Genomic DNA, 17,033 nt, shown 5'->3' with positions numbered 1-17,033 from the left:
GAAAATGAGACAGTCCTTAACCAAGAGCAGAAAACTGCTGGGCTTCACTGCATACGCACCACAGTTCTTTTTCTTGCCTAACAAGTTATCAGGCTTATGGGAGGGCACTGACTCACAGAACTGGGATCCACAGCACAGCTACTGATGTTTATTTTTTTCCTTATCTGAACCTCCACACACAGAGTGGCCTCACAAGATCATCTTTTGGAGCAACATCAATTTGGGGAATACTTGTTAGGAAGTCAACTTTGGCAAAATGTTTAAGACTTCAATTCAAGTGGAAATAAGATTGTCAAAGCTAAAATTTCTTCAGCAAGAAGAGATTTTTAAAATATTTTATTTTATTTTATTTATTTATTTATTTTTTTGAGATGGAGTCTTGCTCTGCCACCCAGGCTGGAGTGCAATGGCCGGATCTCAGCTCACTGCAAGCTCCGCCTCCCGGGTTCACCCCATACTCCTGTCTCAGCCTCCCGAGTAGCTGGGACTACAGGCGCCCGCCTCGTCGCCCGGCTAGTTTTTTGTATTTTTTAGTAGAGACGGGGTTTCACCGTATTAGCCAGGATGGTCTCGATCTCCTGACCTCGTGATCCGCCCGTCTCGGCCTCCCAAAGTGCTGGGATTACAGGCTTGAGCCACTGCGCCCGGCTAAAATATTTTATTTAGCCAAATGGTTTCTTGAATCTGAGCTACAGAGAAATTTTTACATTAAAGAACATCATTATTATCACAACAACTTATTTAGCACTTGCTGTGTACTAGGTGCTGCACTGAGACATTGTAGTTTCCAGTATCTTGAACCAACCTGGGAGAAATATCAGTGGTGAGGGTTCAGTGTTAGTATATGGAAGATGGTGCAAACTGAATTATTCCCGTAAAGCTGCTAGATAATTCCGGAGAAAGCACACAGCCACCTTCTCATTAGAAGGAGGGTAGGGATAGGTGTTATAGCAAGAAACTGAGATGCTGCTGTATCCCAGGCCAGAGGACCTAAAGAGATACTCTGTCCATTAGGAGCCCACCCTGTGGAGGAACTTGAGCCTACTCCAGATGGGGACTGGGTAGGAACATCAGTGCCATTTTTCTTCAGATGAATATTGTGGACCCAGAAGGAAGCACCTTGTAAGCAGGAAAAATAAATTTGTGCTGAAATAATGGATGTAAAATACTTCTCCCTGTCCACTATTGTCAAAACAAATCAGAGAGGAACAGGGGGAGGAAGGGAATGTTGAACATCTATTATGTGACAGGCACAGTATTAAAAACAAAATGAAATGGGACATTTTAAAATGTTAGGCTGACATGATGTCTTTTGGTTCATTGCACCCCTTTCCATTTTATCTGAATTCCTTTGGCTTGTACATGTTTTTCCTAATATCAGTACACATTCAAGCTGGTATCTTCTGCAGCGTGATTCAAACTAAAGATACAATAATCTACTGATAAGAATAATAAGTAAAATAAATTGTTTCATTGTAATATTATCTCTTAACTGCTTGTATAAGTAATTTACAAGTTTATCTGTAATTTATCAGACTTACCTGGTAGCTTTAATAGAGATGTAGTCAGCATTCTCATGGGGGAAAAATACCCTCTTCCTTATTGCTCTGGATGTCTCAAAGGCATGTACATTCTATACTGGCATCAAATCTGGCTATCTTAGCTCATTAAAGAGCTGGATTCTTACCTTCTAATGTAATTCTAAAGTACCAAAAGTAGATATGGGGAGAAAAGCAATGTATCCTTTATGTGTATTTGTCTCCAAAATAAAACAGTGAAAACTTGACAGATTTAATATTTTGTCTCAAAAAATCACTAGCTGGTACCTGTGGTCACTTCATCTGAATCTACTTGAGGAAACAGGGGCCTACATACTTGGTGATGTCATGGGGGTATCCAGGCACTTGCTGATGTCACAGAGGGGATTTATGCATTTGGTGATGTCATAGCTGGTGGAGGGGGGGGGGGTGGGGGGTGGGGGGCGGGGTGGTCTGTGCACTTGGTGATGACATAGAGTCTTTCAACCTAGGCAGAAGTTTTACAATCTGTCTTTCACTTTAAAACTATAACGGTCTGTAATAGATCCCAAAGCTCTACTTCTAATTTTGCCACCAGGGCCCACATCCCGGTACTTTAAAATGAGAAAGGGTTTAAGGATACCAAATGTTTTGGTAATTTAAAACTACCAGAAAAACAACAACAACAACAACAACAAAAACATAGAAGGAATAAGACCTAGTATTTGATAGTACAGCAGAGTGACTATAGCCAATAATAATTTAATTGTACATTTTAAAATAAGAGTATAATTGGATTGTAACACAAAGGATAAATGCTGGAGGGAATGAATATCCCATTCTATGTAATGCGATTATTACACGTTGCATATCTGTATCAAAACATCTCATGTACCCCATAAATATATACCCCTACTATGTACCCACAAAAATTAAAATTAGGAGTTTAAAAAAAATCACTAGCTGCTACCTGCAGTCACTTGATCTGCATGCTTGAGGAAAGAAGGAATTGGCTTGATGCTTCTACCCAAAAAAATTTATGAAGACAAATCCCTCCATCCATGTAAATGCATGGACAATATCTTAACAATTTTAGTTCTTACTGCTTTTCCACCTGCACCTAGGAGTTAAGGATGTAATTTACAGGACTTTAGATCCTTCCCCTAAGAACTCTTTCTCTTTCTGTTTTCTGTACTTGTCTTAATATCGTTAAGAGATGGCAGCCAAGGGTGCAGCTGAGTGAGTCTTCTTGGGCTATGATGAAAATGCCAAGTGTAGTCTGAGCACCACCCTGAACTTAGCCTGGTAGCCCTTCTGCCCACTTCATCTACTGGGAACTCTTGGGACATCCTGGAGAAAGAGCTCAGGCTGGAAGCAGAAACAACCCACCTCAGCTAAGAGTTAGAATTTAACCTTTTTAAAGGAAGCCTGCTATGCCTAACAAAATAAACTTACCTTTCCTCACTGAAACTGTCCATCCTTCACATTCCAGGAATCCCTTCTGAAAAACATATTCCATGCCTTTTTTCAAGAGAATCCAGTCAATCATTTCAGCTCAGACATCTCTCCCATATAAATGCTGTAAGCTATCCTCCAAGCCTTTCCTTTTTCTATAGCACTTGCTGCTAAGGATAATTGTATGGTTTGTCACCAACAGAATGTAAATTCTCCCAGTGCCCATGAATATACCCTGGTCCAGAGGAAAACAGGTGAGAAATATGTCAAAAGAACTTGTAACACAAGCCTTCATGTACATGGCAGGGGAAGGCCTGGTGACTCCTTTCCTCACTTACAAAATGGGAAAAATAGCACCTAAACCTGCAGGCTTGTTGAGGCTCAAACTGTTTAGAACGGCATTGAACAAACATCTGGCACAGGAAATGCCCATTATAAGTCACCTGTTTCCATTTACGCCTCAATCTGTAAAATGTGTTGAGATGTGCCACAGCAAATTAGCATGGCTGATTACAGTAGCTGATACTCATCTTTTACTCACAACCCTGTAACTCAGTTTCTTCTTGATAAAGTAATAGTGATAGATAGGGACACTACAAACCATTCATGGATTCTCCCCTAAGTTTGTGCCATCGTCCATGTATGTATTAAATCTAAAAGCAAAAAAAAAATTATTCAAATAAAATGCTAAAGTGTATTAAAAGTTGTCATAATGCACATTTTATTTTGATTAGTTTCTGTGACTCCTTTATTTTAAACCCAGCAACGCCACTTGCCAAGGTGTAAAACTGTGAAGATTTAGGTGAACTGAATGTCGGAGGAGTGTAGTGTACGGAGATGGCAGAACACAGATAAAAACACGCGAAAAGACTCTGTGGGCCGGTCAAGCTTATGATTCAACAGTTAGAAAACCAAAATTACTTGGACATCCCCTTCTACTTAAAGTGATATACTGGAATTGAAAATATTAATTAACCGTTCATTTTAAAAACTAAGATTACTTGAAATGAAGTAGGCTCATTCCAGAACGCTTTTCTTTTTTCCTTCCCGAAACAATTACATCAAACTTAGACATCCTAATGTTTATTTTTAGATATAGTCCTTAAAGGCATTTATGTTCACCCTTTTCAAGAGGATGAGAAATTTACATTAACTAATAGACTTAACATTGATCTTAAAAACTGGGTTTTGATAAAACTAGTGTGACAGAGGTACTAGTAGAACGAAAAAACAGGATTCCAGATTTTATTTTTTAGAAGCTAGAAAAAACACACCCGGGACAACATTTCTTTGATCAATAAACTTTCAGGAAATGGAGGAAGCTGTTTTGGGACACATTCAAAGCTAGTTAACTTGAACTTGGAAATAGGGTTTTTGACAATGCAACTACGGGAAACAAATCTCTGAACAAATTTTAAATGAAACCTCACCCCTCCCCAAACTGTTCAAGTGGCAGACAAAATAAATTACCATAAATTATATGCCAAGACACCTTTTAAAAAACAACAACAACAGCAACAACAACCCAGGAGTCTGAGGATTTCCTTCGCTCCTCCAGGAAGTGTGTAACACTGCTTGTGGCCTGCAGGCTGGGGCGGATCGGGGACCTGTCACACGTCAGGATAGTTGCAGTAATATACCGCGGAGCTGGCGTCGGACACCACCGAGGAAATGGCCCCGTGGCTGTCGGGGAGATTCACACTGGAGTCATGCCCCTGGTAGGGGAGGCCCATCTCAGGCTTGCACACGAAGTGCAGATACTGTTCAAATTCCGTGCGGTCCACCTCTCCGAGGAGCTCTGCGGGCTGGTTGGGGTCTGTGCCGTCCCGGCAGGGCAGTGCCTCCGGAGGTGGCGACGGCTGTCCGGGACCCGGGGGCTGGTGCTGGTGCTGGTGCTGGTGTTGCGGCTGCATCTGGAAGCCGCGCCCGCCGCCCGCCCCGTGCGAGCCCATCGCGCCGTAGTACATGTGCAGGGCGCTGGGTGGCGCCAGGAGGCCCGGCATCGATGGACCCGCGGGCTCTGGGCCGAGTCTGGGGTGCATGGGGCCGGCGGGAGGCTCCGGGGGGCCAGCGTAGTCCGAGACCTGCGAGTAGCTGTAGGTGCCGGCCGCCGGGCAGTCCCCGGGCATCGGGGCGGCAAAGAAAGCCGAGTCGGGGTCCACGCCGTCCAGCGGGGACGTGTCGGGCGTAGGCAACTGATAGCCGTCGAGCGGAGGCGCGCCCAGAGTCTGGCAGTCGCGGTAGTGGCCGCCCATGTGCGGAGGCAGCAGCGGCGGACCGGCAGGGAAGCCCTGCTCGGGGAACGGGAGGCCCAGGCCGTCCATGGCCACTCGGCCGCCCTCGGGGCCCAGCGCCGCCGCCTGCGGCTCGGCCAGGCCATGTAGGAATCCGCCCTCCACCCGCTTCAGCCGCTTCACCTGCTTGCGCCGCCGCGGCCGGTACTTGTAGTTGGGGTGGTCCTGCATGTGCTGCACGCGCAGCCGCTCGGCCTCCTCCACGAAGGGCCGCTTCTCCGCCAGCGTCAGCGCCTTCCACGACTTGCCTACACAGTGGAAGGAAGCGGGAAAGGGGCGCAGGGTTTATCGGCTGCGTTCCCGCCCCAGACCCCTCCCCCACCCGGACGCATCTCTCCCCTCAGACCTTGAATTGCGCAACTGGGGTGAAGTTAAAGAGGGAGGTCTGGGACTCCTGAATCCGAGCCCTTGGGGAACACCCATCCTCTAAAGGCACCCCTTTCTTTTGGTCTCCTGGAAGCAGCTTTCCGCTCACCCATCACCCGGTCGTTCGAGAAACAGAAAAGGACACCTAGCCAGGGAAGGGGTCGAGGGATGGACACAACCGGCCCAGTTCGGGGCCAAGGGTGCTCTCGCGCCGCTCAGAGGTGCCGGGAAGTCGCCTTCCCAGAGCCTTTGGACCCACGCCCCCGGCCACCTGGGGAATCCGGGAGCCGGAGAGCAAGGCGGAAAGCTACTTTGGAGGCTCGGAGAACGGGAAGCGGGAAGGGAACCGAGAGCCTTACGAAAGGACGTGGCAGCTGCACAACCCTGGTCTCGGGCGTCAGGCTCGCAAAGAACACTGTTGGGGGCTTAAGAAAGCGGCCTAGCGATTCGCGCCAGCGCGGCCGGCCGCCTGCGTCCCTGACTCGGACTCACCCAGCATCTTGCTCAGCTCCGCGTTGTGCAGGTCTGGATTCTGCTGCGCCAGCCGCTTGCGCTCGTCCTTAGCCCATACCATGAAGGCGTTCATCGGCCGCCGGATACGGGACTCGCCCTTGGCTCGGCCCGCGGCCCCGGCCGGCGCGCCGCTGCTCGCCGGCGCCTCGCCCTTCACCTTCATGTCCCCGATGGGGCTCAGCGACTCGGCCCAGGGGCAGGGGCCCAGCCCTGCCATCACCGCGGGCAGCGCGCTCCGGGTCTGGCTCTGGTCGTCACTGGCGTATCCCGCATCCGGGCTGCTCATGGCGCTCCAGGCCGGCCCCGCTCCCCTCAACTCTCCGCCGGACGCGCCGCCTCCCCCGACCCGGGGGAGCGGGTGGGGAGCTAGGCACTGAGATGCCCCGAGGGCTGCGCGGGTCTCCCGGCCCGAAGCCGCCGCCCGTGTTCTGGCCTGTCGCGGTCTACGGCGTGCCCAGTGCCCCCAACCGACCTACTGACACTGCGGGGGCCCTGGGCCGCAGGGCCTTTTCTGCACAGTTGTGGCCAATGGAGCGGCGAGGGCGGGCCGGTCCCGCGTAGTTAGGCCCACGCCCAGGCCGTGGTCCGAGTCCCAAGTCCCAGTCCAACCCCACGCCCGCCCCTTGCCCCTCCCCCGGCCTCGCGCCCAGGGCTACACTTGCTCCCGGGAAAACTAGCGGGAGCCGGGTTCTGGCGCCGCGTCCTGTCCCACCCGGGTTAGGGAGACTTGAAAAGCCGTCTGGGAGGGCTGATTGTACCTTAGAATCGACGTACTTGCCCAAGGTCGTTTAGATGAACATACTGAGCGTCCATTATATTCTCTTTAAAGCACATCTTTTTGTAGAAGCCGAGGGTTTTTCAGTGGTGGGTGACCTAGTTTACTTCCAAGGAACTGCACGGGCATCTTCTTCAAATTTGTTTTCTCGAATGCGAAAGACACCGTTGATAATAAATTTAAAAATACAATTTTTCCCCCAGGACTTAACTTGCCTGTGTTATGTTCAAAATGCTGTGTCCAAGATAAATCCTAATTTTCTAAAGCAAGATTAAATACGGAACGACGTTCTGGATCCAGTATTCCATCACTCTGAAGAATAAAGCATTTACTCATGACAAACCAGTTTTTAATGTGTATCTTATTATACACATCACGTGAAGTATGAAAATGTGTACAAGATGCATATAAGATACGCATAACAAAACTTTCTCGCATGTGTTCAGTAACAGGTGAGCCTTAATACTGATTTCTAAAATGTAAAGACAGCAGCAATATTTGTCTAAATGTCCGAGTTTGTTAGGGGGAAGAGAACAATCTGTTTTAGCTGCAAAGTAACTGTGGTTCTTAGAGTCAGTTTAAGATGGTTATTCTGGCAGATAATTAGATTTCTATACGTTTGTTTAGACTGGAATGAAATCTGAATGACTATTAAACTTGTGTTTCGATCTGGAAAAAAAGTTTTCAGTGGGACTTTTAAAACAAGCCCTTATACAGCGCTAAGAAATGACACAGCCTCCCACTGCTATTCCTAGCGCGCTCGGGCTTTAGCAAAGGAGTGTATCCTCATAATAACCCTGAGGTAGACTCTATCTTACAGGAGAGGAAACTGAGGCAGAGAAGTTAAGGAACTTGCTGGAGACTACAGCATTGAGAAGGTGGAATTCACACCCAGCAGTCTGCCTTCAGGCTTGCAGCTCTTAATCACTAAGAGAGGCTGGTATGTTTGTGTATTTGTGTTGGTTTTTGAGGGCAACCAACAGCCATTCCTGCATAATTAGAGATAACTTTGCAAAGAAATCAATATACCAATCTCCAGAACAGATTTTCTTTATTATGAAGGCGTGATAAAAAAGTAGAGCTTACACCTGGGATCTGAGAAGTAAAATGCTGCTGCTTTGAGTGTGATACTACAACAGCAAGACTGTCTGTCCAGTCTTGCTTTTAGTGGCATCCACAAAAATACAAAACTTTTGCAAACTCCTGGCCTTCAGTTTCTCTGGCATTGCTTTTTCTCAAAAGAACTCTTACACAATTGTTTTAAGCCAACTTATCTTTAATTCTGCAAGTATCTGTGAAGTCTTGACTAGGAGACAAGTTAAGAAAGTGTTTCTAGTTCCTGTGTCTCTAAGATTCAAACAAGAAAAAAAAATCTGCGTAAAGAAATCATGGAGGGATGTTACTTTTACTTGGTAGTTTTGAAAGCAGTTGATTTTAGGCAAATTTAAATGATGGTGTACTGTTCTTTTAAAGCTTTATTTTTTCTGGAAAAAAAATGGGCTTCAGAATAAAGCAAAAGCACATTGAAAATTATTAAGCAACAAAACTACAGGAGGAGAGAGAGCAATCTACAAATTAACCACGTGGTACCTTGTTTTTTGCTGGTTTTTTTTTTTTTTGAGATCTTTGCTAACTTTTCTGGATAATAATACATATTTTTCAAAGATCTCAAAGCAGAATTTTCTCTTAACACAAAATCTTTTATGAACTAAGGAGTTTTCCTAGAATAAACATTGAAAATTAAAAACAATGTCTGATCCAGAATTCATTTTTATCTGTCTAATCTGTTTGACTAATTCCTTATAAAACACTACAGGAAATACAATCCAGGTGTGAGTCCAAAAAATGTACATGCAGATTTAGCCCTGTACACTTTCTTCATTCTCATGCTCTTCCTCACCCAGCTCATTATCTGGAGAGGTGCGCTTGGGAGCCAAGAAAGTGGAGAAAATGATGGGGAAGAAAACGTGGGATTTCCATATTTTATTGATTTATTTACTTATTTATTTATTGAGACGGAGTTTCCCTCTTGTTGCCCAGGCTGGAGTGCAATGGCACGATCTTGGCTGGCAGCATCCACCTCCCCGATACAAGCGATTCTCCTGCCTCAGCCTCCCGAGTAGCTGGGATTACAGACGCATGCCACCACGCCCGGCTAATTTTTGTATTTTTAGTAGAGATGGGGTTTCATCATATTGGTTAGGCTGGTCTCAAACTCCTGGCCTCAGGTGATCCGCCCGCCTTGGCCTTCCAAAGTGCTGGGACTACAGGCGTGAGCCACCGCGCCCCGCGGAGTTTCCCTATTTTTATTCGCCCTTGTTCCTGGGGACTGATCTTGGTCGGGTAAGAGAAATCAGGTGAAAGTACACATCATAGGTTGGAGTAGATTTGGGCGCCCCTCCCCCTACTTATAACACCCTCCCTGGGATCATAAATTCACAGTTTACAAATTTACGGGGGAGAATTGTGGTGGCCTTCCAACTCTAGTCCCTTTTACATACTGTGACCCAGTTAGATCTCATTTCTTCTGATCATTCGCTTGTCATTTATTTTCGGGGGGCAGTGTGGAGGGCGGCGACGTCGCTGACCCGCGCGCGGTGTGTGGAGCCTTCTATTTCGGTCTCTTCACTTTAATACATGGTGCCCCGGGACGTTATCAGAGCCAGCCACAAATGCCACATGTAAAGCAGCAAACATCCGGAGTGGCTTCCTGCAAGCCTTGCTTTTCTCAACACGAGAGATTTACGCAGGGGGTTGGGGAAAACAAGTTTCACAAGTAAGAGCCGAGTACACCGCTCGCATAGCCGGCCGGGCGCGTTAGCACTGCGCGGTCCAGGGTCGCAGGACTCCCGGCTACTAATTGTGCTCACGTCCCCGGGTCCCTGGGCCGGACCTGAGGCTTGAAAGGCTGGGCAAGGAAGCGACTAGCGCACCAAGAAGCTGTGCCCGTTGCCAGTTGGGGCCTTTGGTCAGCGGGCGCAGAAATTAACTCGGGTAGGTGGCGAACCGTGGGGCTGACCTGGAGGAATCAGAGCCACGCTTATCCGTGGGCCCCTGAGTGACCAGGCAAAAGCTGGGTGATTTCCGGCAGGCTTTTGTGTTTTCGATGCTGGGAAAGCAAGAGCTGGAGGAAGGACACTCAAGTCGATCGGGAAGGACCCGTGGGCACCTAGGCAGATCCGGGTTGGCGCTGGAGAGCAAGTCTGTGGGGGCGGGGGAGGGGAGTGCGCGCCGCAAATCCTGGGAAAACTCCAGGCGGCCGGTGGATGACTAGACAATGGTATCCCTGAACAAAGAACAACAATAAGGCCTTTGCATTTATAAATCGTGCGCGGACGGCTGCCTCCCGGAGGCCAGCACGAGGTGGCGCGCGGCGGTGGAGCGCGGCCGAGGGTCCCGCACCTCCCAGGTAGGGCCGCACAGCCGGACGCCGCTTATTCGCACCTTGCGCCCCGGCGCCGTCTAGGCGGCGGTGCCGCGCCCCTTGATACCTTTAACGTCTCCTCCTTGTCCCCTGGCCAGTCCCCCGTGGGTCTGGGATGGAGGTCGAAGGTCGCGGGCGGGAGGGGAGGGGGAGGGGGGAGGGAATGGCCCGGAAGATCGCCGCTACCGGCTCTGCTGCCGCACGCCCCGGGCCTTGGAGGTCCGTCCCAGGTCGGAGCCCCGCAGATGCTGCAGTGCGGGTCCGACCCAGCCCATGCCGTTCTCCTCTGCTGCGCTGGCCTCTCCCCGTGGGACTGAGAAAAAAAGGGCTACAGCGAGAGGGAACTTGGGGATGCGCGTTCCCCTCGCCCCAGGACGGGAATATACATTTTACTTGGACGCCCTCTCCCACTCCCTCCACGCGCATCCCTCCCTGGTCCGGAGGTGTCCCCTCGAGGCTGCCCCCCAACTCCGCCCTGGCAGCGGGCGACTCCTCGACCCTGTCCCCGTTCCCGCTTGGCCCCGCCTGGGATTTGCACAGGCGAAGCAGGAAATGCGCTGTTCCCGGTTCACTTCCCTACTCGGTAACTCATCCGTGGAGTTTTTCTTAGATCCCCAATCCAACTGTGGCTCCGGGTTGAGGTGTGTGGGCTACTTCCCTTTATTGCCTGGCCTGTGGAACCTCAGACTCCAGGGGGAGGTGGTGTTGGGAATGACGGAGAGGGTCCCGCTCCTCACCCAGGACTCATCACACACACAGCACTGTCTTGCTCACCCCTTTCAGATCTGCCCCTCAGCCTTAAAAGGGATTTCAATAGCGGCAGAGCTTCCATGCACCCGGTGCTGCAGCTGAACTCCTACTCCCACTTTCCCCATCCACACCCTAGGAGAGGCCAGGGCTTTCCTTGGAGACCTGTGTCCTCACCTGACCAGACAGCCTTATCAGCAGCGTGCCCACTGTGCTCAGAGCACTTCCACTCCCACCCGAAGGAGAATGGACGCGGTCCCTGCTTCGGAGGAATGTACCACTCAGTGTCATTAGTCTTCCTCCCTGATTCATTAACTTCCAGCTGGATGTTCTAGGTATGGTCTTCTGTAATAATTTGTTCCTGGCATGTAAAGGTGATGCTGACATCAGTAGGTCAAGCGCTTTGAGATTTTTTTTCTAGTAGGGATAATAGGTTTCCTTTCCACCCTGAAAACTCTGGCTTGCCAAGTTTCCCTAGTAAGCAGGGCTGGATTGTGCCAGATGGTTAGGGCAAGGTGTGCATTCTGTTATCATGGAAGTGATCAAAGTTAAATAGGTCATAGAACAGGCCACTTCTGACAACACTCATTATCCACTCTTTTGTACAACTTTAGCCACACACATGTCAGATTTTGAAAGGGTACCTGAGTTGGCTTCCAAAGTTTCTGAACAAAAGAGAAAATGTTAGGGATCCTCGCTAGATTCCTTTGCAGTCAGTATTTGGTTAATCTGTTAACTAAATTTTCTTTTCTGTCCACTTTTTGGACCTTGCCAACAACTTTGTCAGTACTGTTTAATAACAACACAGGGTCTTTAGTACATTTCATCTTTATATCCCGAGAGCACACGCAATTCACTGTTCGTCAGTATATTCTTCAGTATACTGTTACAGCTGTCATGGATGGAGTCCTAAGGTCATCTCCCTACAAGGCAAGGCACTGAGAATGACCTCTGTAGACCTTAGCAAAGGCACTGAGAATGATCTCTGCAGACCTTAGCAAAGACTGTTCTTATCTCAGACACATCTGTGTAGGCCTGTGGTCATCTGACTTCAGGTCTGTCATATGCTTTTTCTCATTCACCAGGAGTTTAGTCTCCAGACATTAATCAAGCATCTGAAATACCACCTTTTTTGAGGATTAAGTCAAATTCTATTTCTTTTCTGAACCAATTCCATTTGGAACTCCAGGCCAAGAATGTATATGGATAATTTTGCACGTGGGTATAATGCAAAAGCAAATGACTGTATTTGGAAAATTTTTCAAAATTGATCTTTAGTATTAACATCTTCATAATGGTAGAGGACAGTTTACAAAACAGTTTCACTAACTCCTCTGACCCTCCTGACAACTCTGTAGGTAGACAGTGCAGCCTTTGTTATTAGCCTCATTTTTCAGAAGAGGAGATTAAGACTGAGAAAGGATAGATGATTTGCTCAAAAGCACACGACAAGAGTGCTTGGACCACCTATCTGCCCTTGCTGCTATCAGTAGTGGGTCTTCAGGAGTTGGAGGCTGCAATGAGCCATGTCTGTACCACTGCACTCCAGCCTGGGCAAGAGAGCAAGATCCTGTCTCTAAAAAAACAAAACAAAACATTAGAGGGTCTTGTTTCGAATTTCTTTTCATGCCAGGTCTACAGCCAATAAGGAACCTAATGGAATGTGTAGGGACAAAATAAAGACAGTGGACAGACAGAGACGAAGTAAGGACGCTTGGCACAGAAATTTCCAGTGTTATCCCTAACCAGGTCCTGATAATTTTTAAATATTAGAGATGTAGTGCTGTAAGAAGAAAACATTTTCACTTAGAAGATCTATAACTTGATACTTTTATTAGATCATATAATCTAAGCCCTAGATGACATTTCATTTATTTTAACTATTATTTTATACAAACAAATTCTGATTCAGCTGAAAAAAAGAGAACAGTTCAGAGTTAAATGAGAATAAAGCTCATGTGTGAGGAAGTTGAAGTTCTCAAACTTTTGCCCCTCTACTTCACGCTCATTGAGATGGAAAGCAACTTAATTATACTGAATTGTGGTTTTGTTACCTGTTTAAGGTATAAGCTGTTAGCCTACTCTAGACCCACTGCAGACCCAGTCTTAAAGACATAAAAACATACAGCAGGTAGGTAAAGTAAATGCTCTCCATTCTTCCTGTTGTTTGGAAGAGAAATGGATAGCAAATATTATCAGTTCTGTTTTACAAAGTGAAAAAATAAGGTACAGAACAATTGGGTGATTTGCTTAATGCTTTCAAATCAGCCTAAGAGGCAAGAGAGTAATTTGTTCATTTAATCAACAAATAATTATCCAACAACTGTGAATCTGAGGCTTAGCACAGCATGACACGTTGGTTATGAACACATATTTGGAGTTGAACTGCTTGGGCTGGAATTCTAGTTCTACAGTTTACCAGTGGTGTATTCCTTGGAAATGTTGCTTAATCTTCTTTATACCTCATCTGTGAACTGGAGGATGGTAATAGTAATGACCTCAAGGAGTTTTATGAGGATGAAATGCATTCATTATTCATAAACTACTTATAATAGGGCCAGGCACATATTAAGTTCTACACAGGTATTTAATAAATAAAATTAAATTTAAATAAATGCATCTTAGCTTATGAAAACATTGTGAGAAAAAATAAAACTACCACAGTGTTGAGGGTACATGCATTAGAGCAACTAGATGAAATGTATAATATAATGTATTAACATCTATGATAGGCCGGGCGCGGTGGCTCAAGCCTGTAATCCCAGCACTTTGGGAGGCCGAGACGGGCGGATCACGAGGTCAGGAGATCGAGACCATCCTGGCTAACACGGTGAAACCCCGTCTCTACTAAAAATACAAAAACTAGCCGGGCGAGGTGGCGGGCGCCTGTAGTCCCAGCTACTCGGGAGGCTGAGGCAGGAGAATGGCGTAAACCCAGGAGGCGGAGCTTGCAGTGAGCTGAGATCCGGCCACTGCACTCCAGTCCGGGCGACAGAGCGAGACTCCGCCTCAAAAAAAAAAAAAAAAAAAAAAAAAAAAAACAAAAAAAAACATCTATGATAGCTAGTAACAACATTGTTATACTTTAATTAAAATTGTCTTATACTAGCAAAACTTTCAGAGATTTCTCTATAAATTATTGTACATTTTCTAGTTATATTTGAATGTGAACATTTTTACTCTGGTGGTAAAAGAAGCCTTTGTTTTGTGAACGTCAACCTTCTAAACCCTGTTACAACCGGCAAGCAAAAATACAATTGCAAAGCATTCAATATTCTATTAGTATATCTTTGCAATGCAAAGAGATGCCTTGCAAATGAGTATTTACATGGGTAGGCCTAAATTCTCCTAAAGACTTACAGAGGCAAAGTACAATCTCAATAAGTGTGCCTGGTATACATGTATTTTAGAGGAAGAATAACCCACAAGTATACTAACCTAGGCTAGATCTTTCTGTGTTGTAGAGTAAAAAGACTCTCAATTCTAGTATTGGTTTTTCAGTAACTTGCTACCAGGTAAATTGCAAGTCCTCACCCTCAATTTTCCCAAAAAAGAAGGGGAGAATGTCAGATCTTTGTCGGATAAAGAAGTGAAAAAAATGATCACAGAGACTTTTGTAAAGTAAAAATGCTGAGTACAACTCTGTGTGTGTGTTTGTGTGTGTGTGTGTGTTTGTGTGTCTAGGGATATAATGATTTAGAGAAAATTTTCTGTACAGAAAAAAGTAGCAAACTGAGATAAAATACAAGTCAGGGACTGTAAAGAAGACTATACTGCTTTGGGTAAAAATGGAATGCTTTTTTTTTATAGAGCAAACCCTTTTTAAAACTATTTGAAATTAATCATTGCACAGAGGGTCCCACCTTTGATCCAGGGGAAAGCAGATTCTACTTTTATGAGGAATGACTATGGATTTACTGGGTTTCCATTATGTTAGTAAAGCTAATCGATTAGTGGCTAATCTAAAAGTAGAATGTGGGAATTTGGACAGAAAATAGACAACTTTTTCTTTTTGACATGTTCTGGTTATATAACATTTTTACAGGGGCTAAAAAGGACTCTATAACCCACCCCCTTCCTTCTAAGTTCCAGAATTCCTAGAGAGAGTATTGAAACATGGAAATATCTTCCATATGAAATATTACATATTCCACCAAAAATGAAAGTGTTTGTTACTTACACCACTATATAAATACACAGATATTCTTTTAAAAACACTTATTTTGAAATAATGTCAAACTTGCAGAGAAGTTCCAAGAATAACGTAAAGAACTGTATCACCTTTTCTGAGACAGCTGTGTTAGCTTTTTTTTTTTTTTTTTTCAAGACAGAGTCTCACTGTTGCCCAGGCTGGAGTGCAGTAGCGCAATCTGGGCTCATTGCAACCTCCGCCTGTCAGGTTCACTAGATTCTCTTGCTTCAGTCTCCAGGGTAGCCAGGATTACAGGCGTGCGCCACCACACCCAGCTAATTTTTGTATTTTTAGTAGAGATGGGTTTTCATCATGTTGGCCAGGCTGGTCTTGAACTCCTGACCTCTAGTGATCCACCTGCCTCGACCTCCCAAAGTGCTGGGATTATAGGCATGAGCCACTGTGCCTCACCAGCATTTTATCTTTTGCTCCATCTCTATCTAAATAAAGATAAACATTTTCCCACATTTGTTCCATCTCATTCTTCTTTTCTAAATGTACATACATAGAACAATAGAAATATATAGTATATTAGTATATAATAAATATATTAATTATAGATACTATATAAATATGTATTGTGGATATATTGTTACATATTCTGTATTAAATCATATGCATGTGTGCACGTCATTAGTCTTTTTCTGACCCATTTGAGAGCAAGCTGTGGCACAACATCTCATCACTTACTCCAAATACTCCAGTGTGTATTCCCCTAAAATGTGGACACTCTCCCCAAAACCATCAAATACCATACAAATTAGGAAACTGACATTACTACCATATGTCACTACCATCTAAGCCACATACCCAATTTGAATTCTGCAAACTACTTCAACAATGCCTCTTTTCTCTTTCTGGCCCAACATCCAATTCAGGATCATGTTACATTTATTTATCAAAGGTCTTCAATATTTTTCTGTCTGTCTTATAACCTTTATAGTTTTAAAGAGTGCAGGCCTTTCATGCCAAGGATGTCCCACACCCTGGTCTGTCTATGTTGACTCATACATTCTTTGTAGGAAAATCGTGGATATGGTGGTATGCTCCCATCAGGGTATGACAAGGAAGGGCGTCAGACGTCTCATCATCACTGGTGATGCTAATCTGATCACCTCATCAAGTTGATGTCTACCCAGTTTCTCTACCTTCAGGTCACTATTTTTCCCCTTTGTAATCGAGAATTTTGTGTGTGTGTTTGTGTTGAGAACTCTGACAATGAAATGGCCTGTATTCCTGTAAGGAAGTCCTCCCTTCTTTTATTTATTTGTTTGTTTATTTGTATCTCTGTGGATTCCTTTTTTTTTTTTTTTTTTGAGACTTCACTCTTGTCACCCAGGCTGGAGTGCAATGGCACGTTCTCGGCTCACTGCAGCCTCTGCCTCCCAGGTTCAAGTGATTCTCCCGCCTCAGCCTCCTGAGTAGCTGGGATTACAGGTGCCCATCACCACACCCAGCAAACTTTTTCATATTTTTAGTAGAGATGGGATTTCACCATGTTGGCTGTGGCCAACCTGCTCTTGAACTTCTGGCCTCAGGTGATCCACCTGGCTCAGCCTTCCAAAGTGCTGTGATTACAGGTGTAATTACACCATGCCCGGCCAATTGATTCTCTTTTTATTCACTAGTTTGTATCAATAGTTTGGTTGCTGCAGTTGCCACGGATTTGGCCAGTGAGGTACCTTTTGAGCTAGCTCCTGTATTCTTTTGATAGGTCCTTATAACCCTTTGACCATTTTCATACTTTTTA

The 17,033-nt window shown here is 45.7% G+C and overlaps 1 protein-coding gene across 1 annotated transcript; it reads right to left on the bottom strand.

The window, feature by feature from the left end:
• Positions 1-3,671: 3,671 nt before the first annotated feature.
• SOX17 (SRY-box transcription factor 17) lies at positions 3,672-6,670 on the bottom strand. The gene is made up of 2 exons (XM_033202924.1): positions 6,125-6,670; positions 3,672-5,514 (listed from the first exon to the last, which is right to left on the bottom strand). Exons 1-2 carry the CDS (start codon positions 6,429-6,431, stop codon positions 4,583-4,585), a joined length of 1,239 nt encoding a protein of 412 aa, XP_033058815.1. The 5' UTR covers positions 6,432-6,670; the 3' UTR covers positions 3,672-4,582.
• Positions 6,671-17,033: the final 10,363 nt, after the last annotated feature.

Source organism: Trachypithecus francoisi, unplaced genomic scaffold (assembly GCF_009764315.1).
Source record: "Trachypithecus francoisi isolate TF-2019V2 unplaced genomic scaffold, Tfra_2.0 Lachesis_group7, whole genome shotgun sequence".
NCBI classification, from domain to species: domain Eukaryota; kingdom Metazoa; phylum Chordata; class Mammalia; order Primates; family Cercopithecidae; genus Trachypithecus; species Trachypithecus francoisi.
The sequence above is the reverse complement of the archived record's forward strand: the minus strand, read 5'-3'. Positions and strand labels throughout refer to the sequence as shown.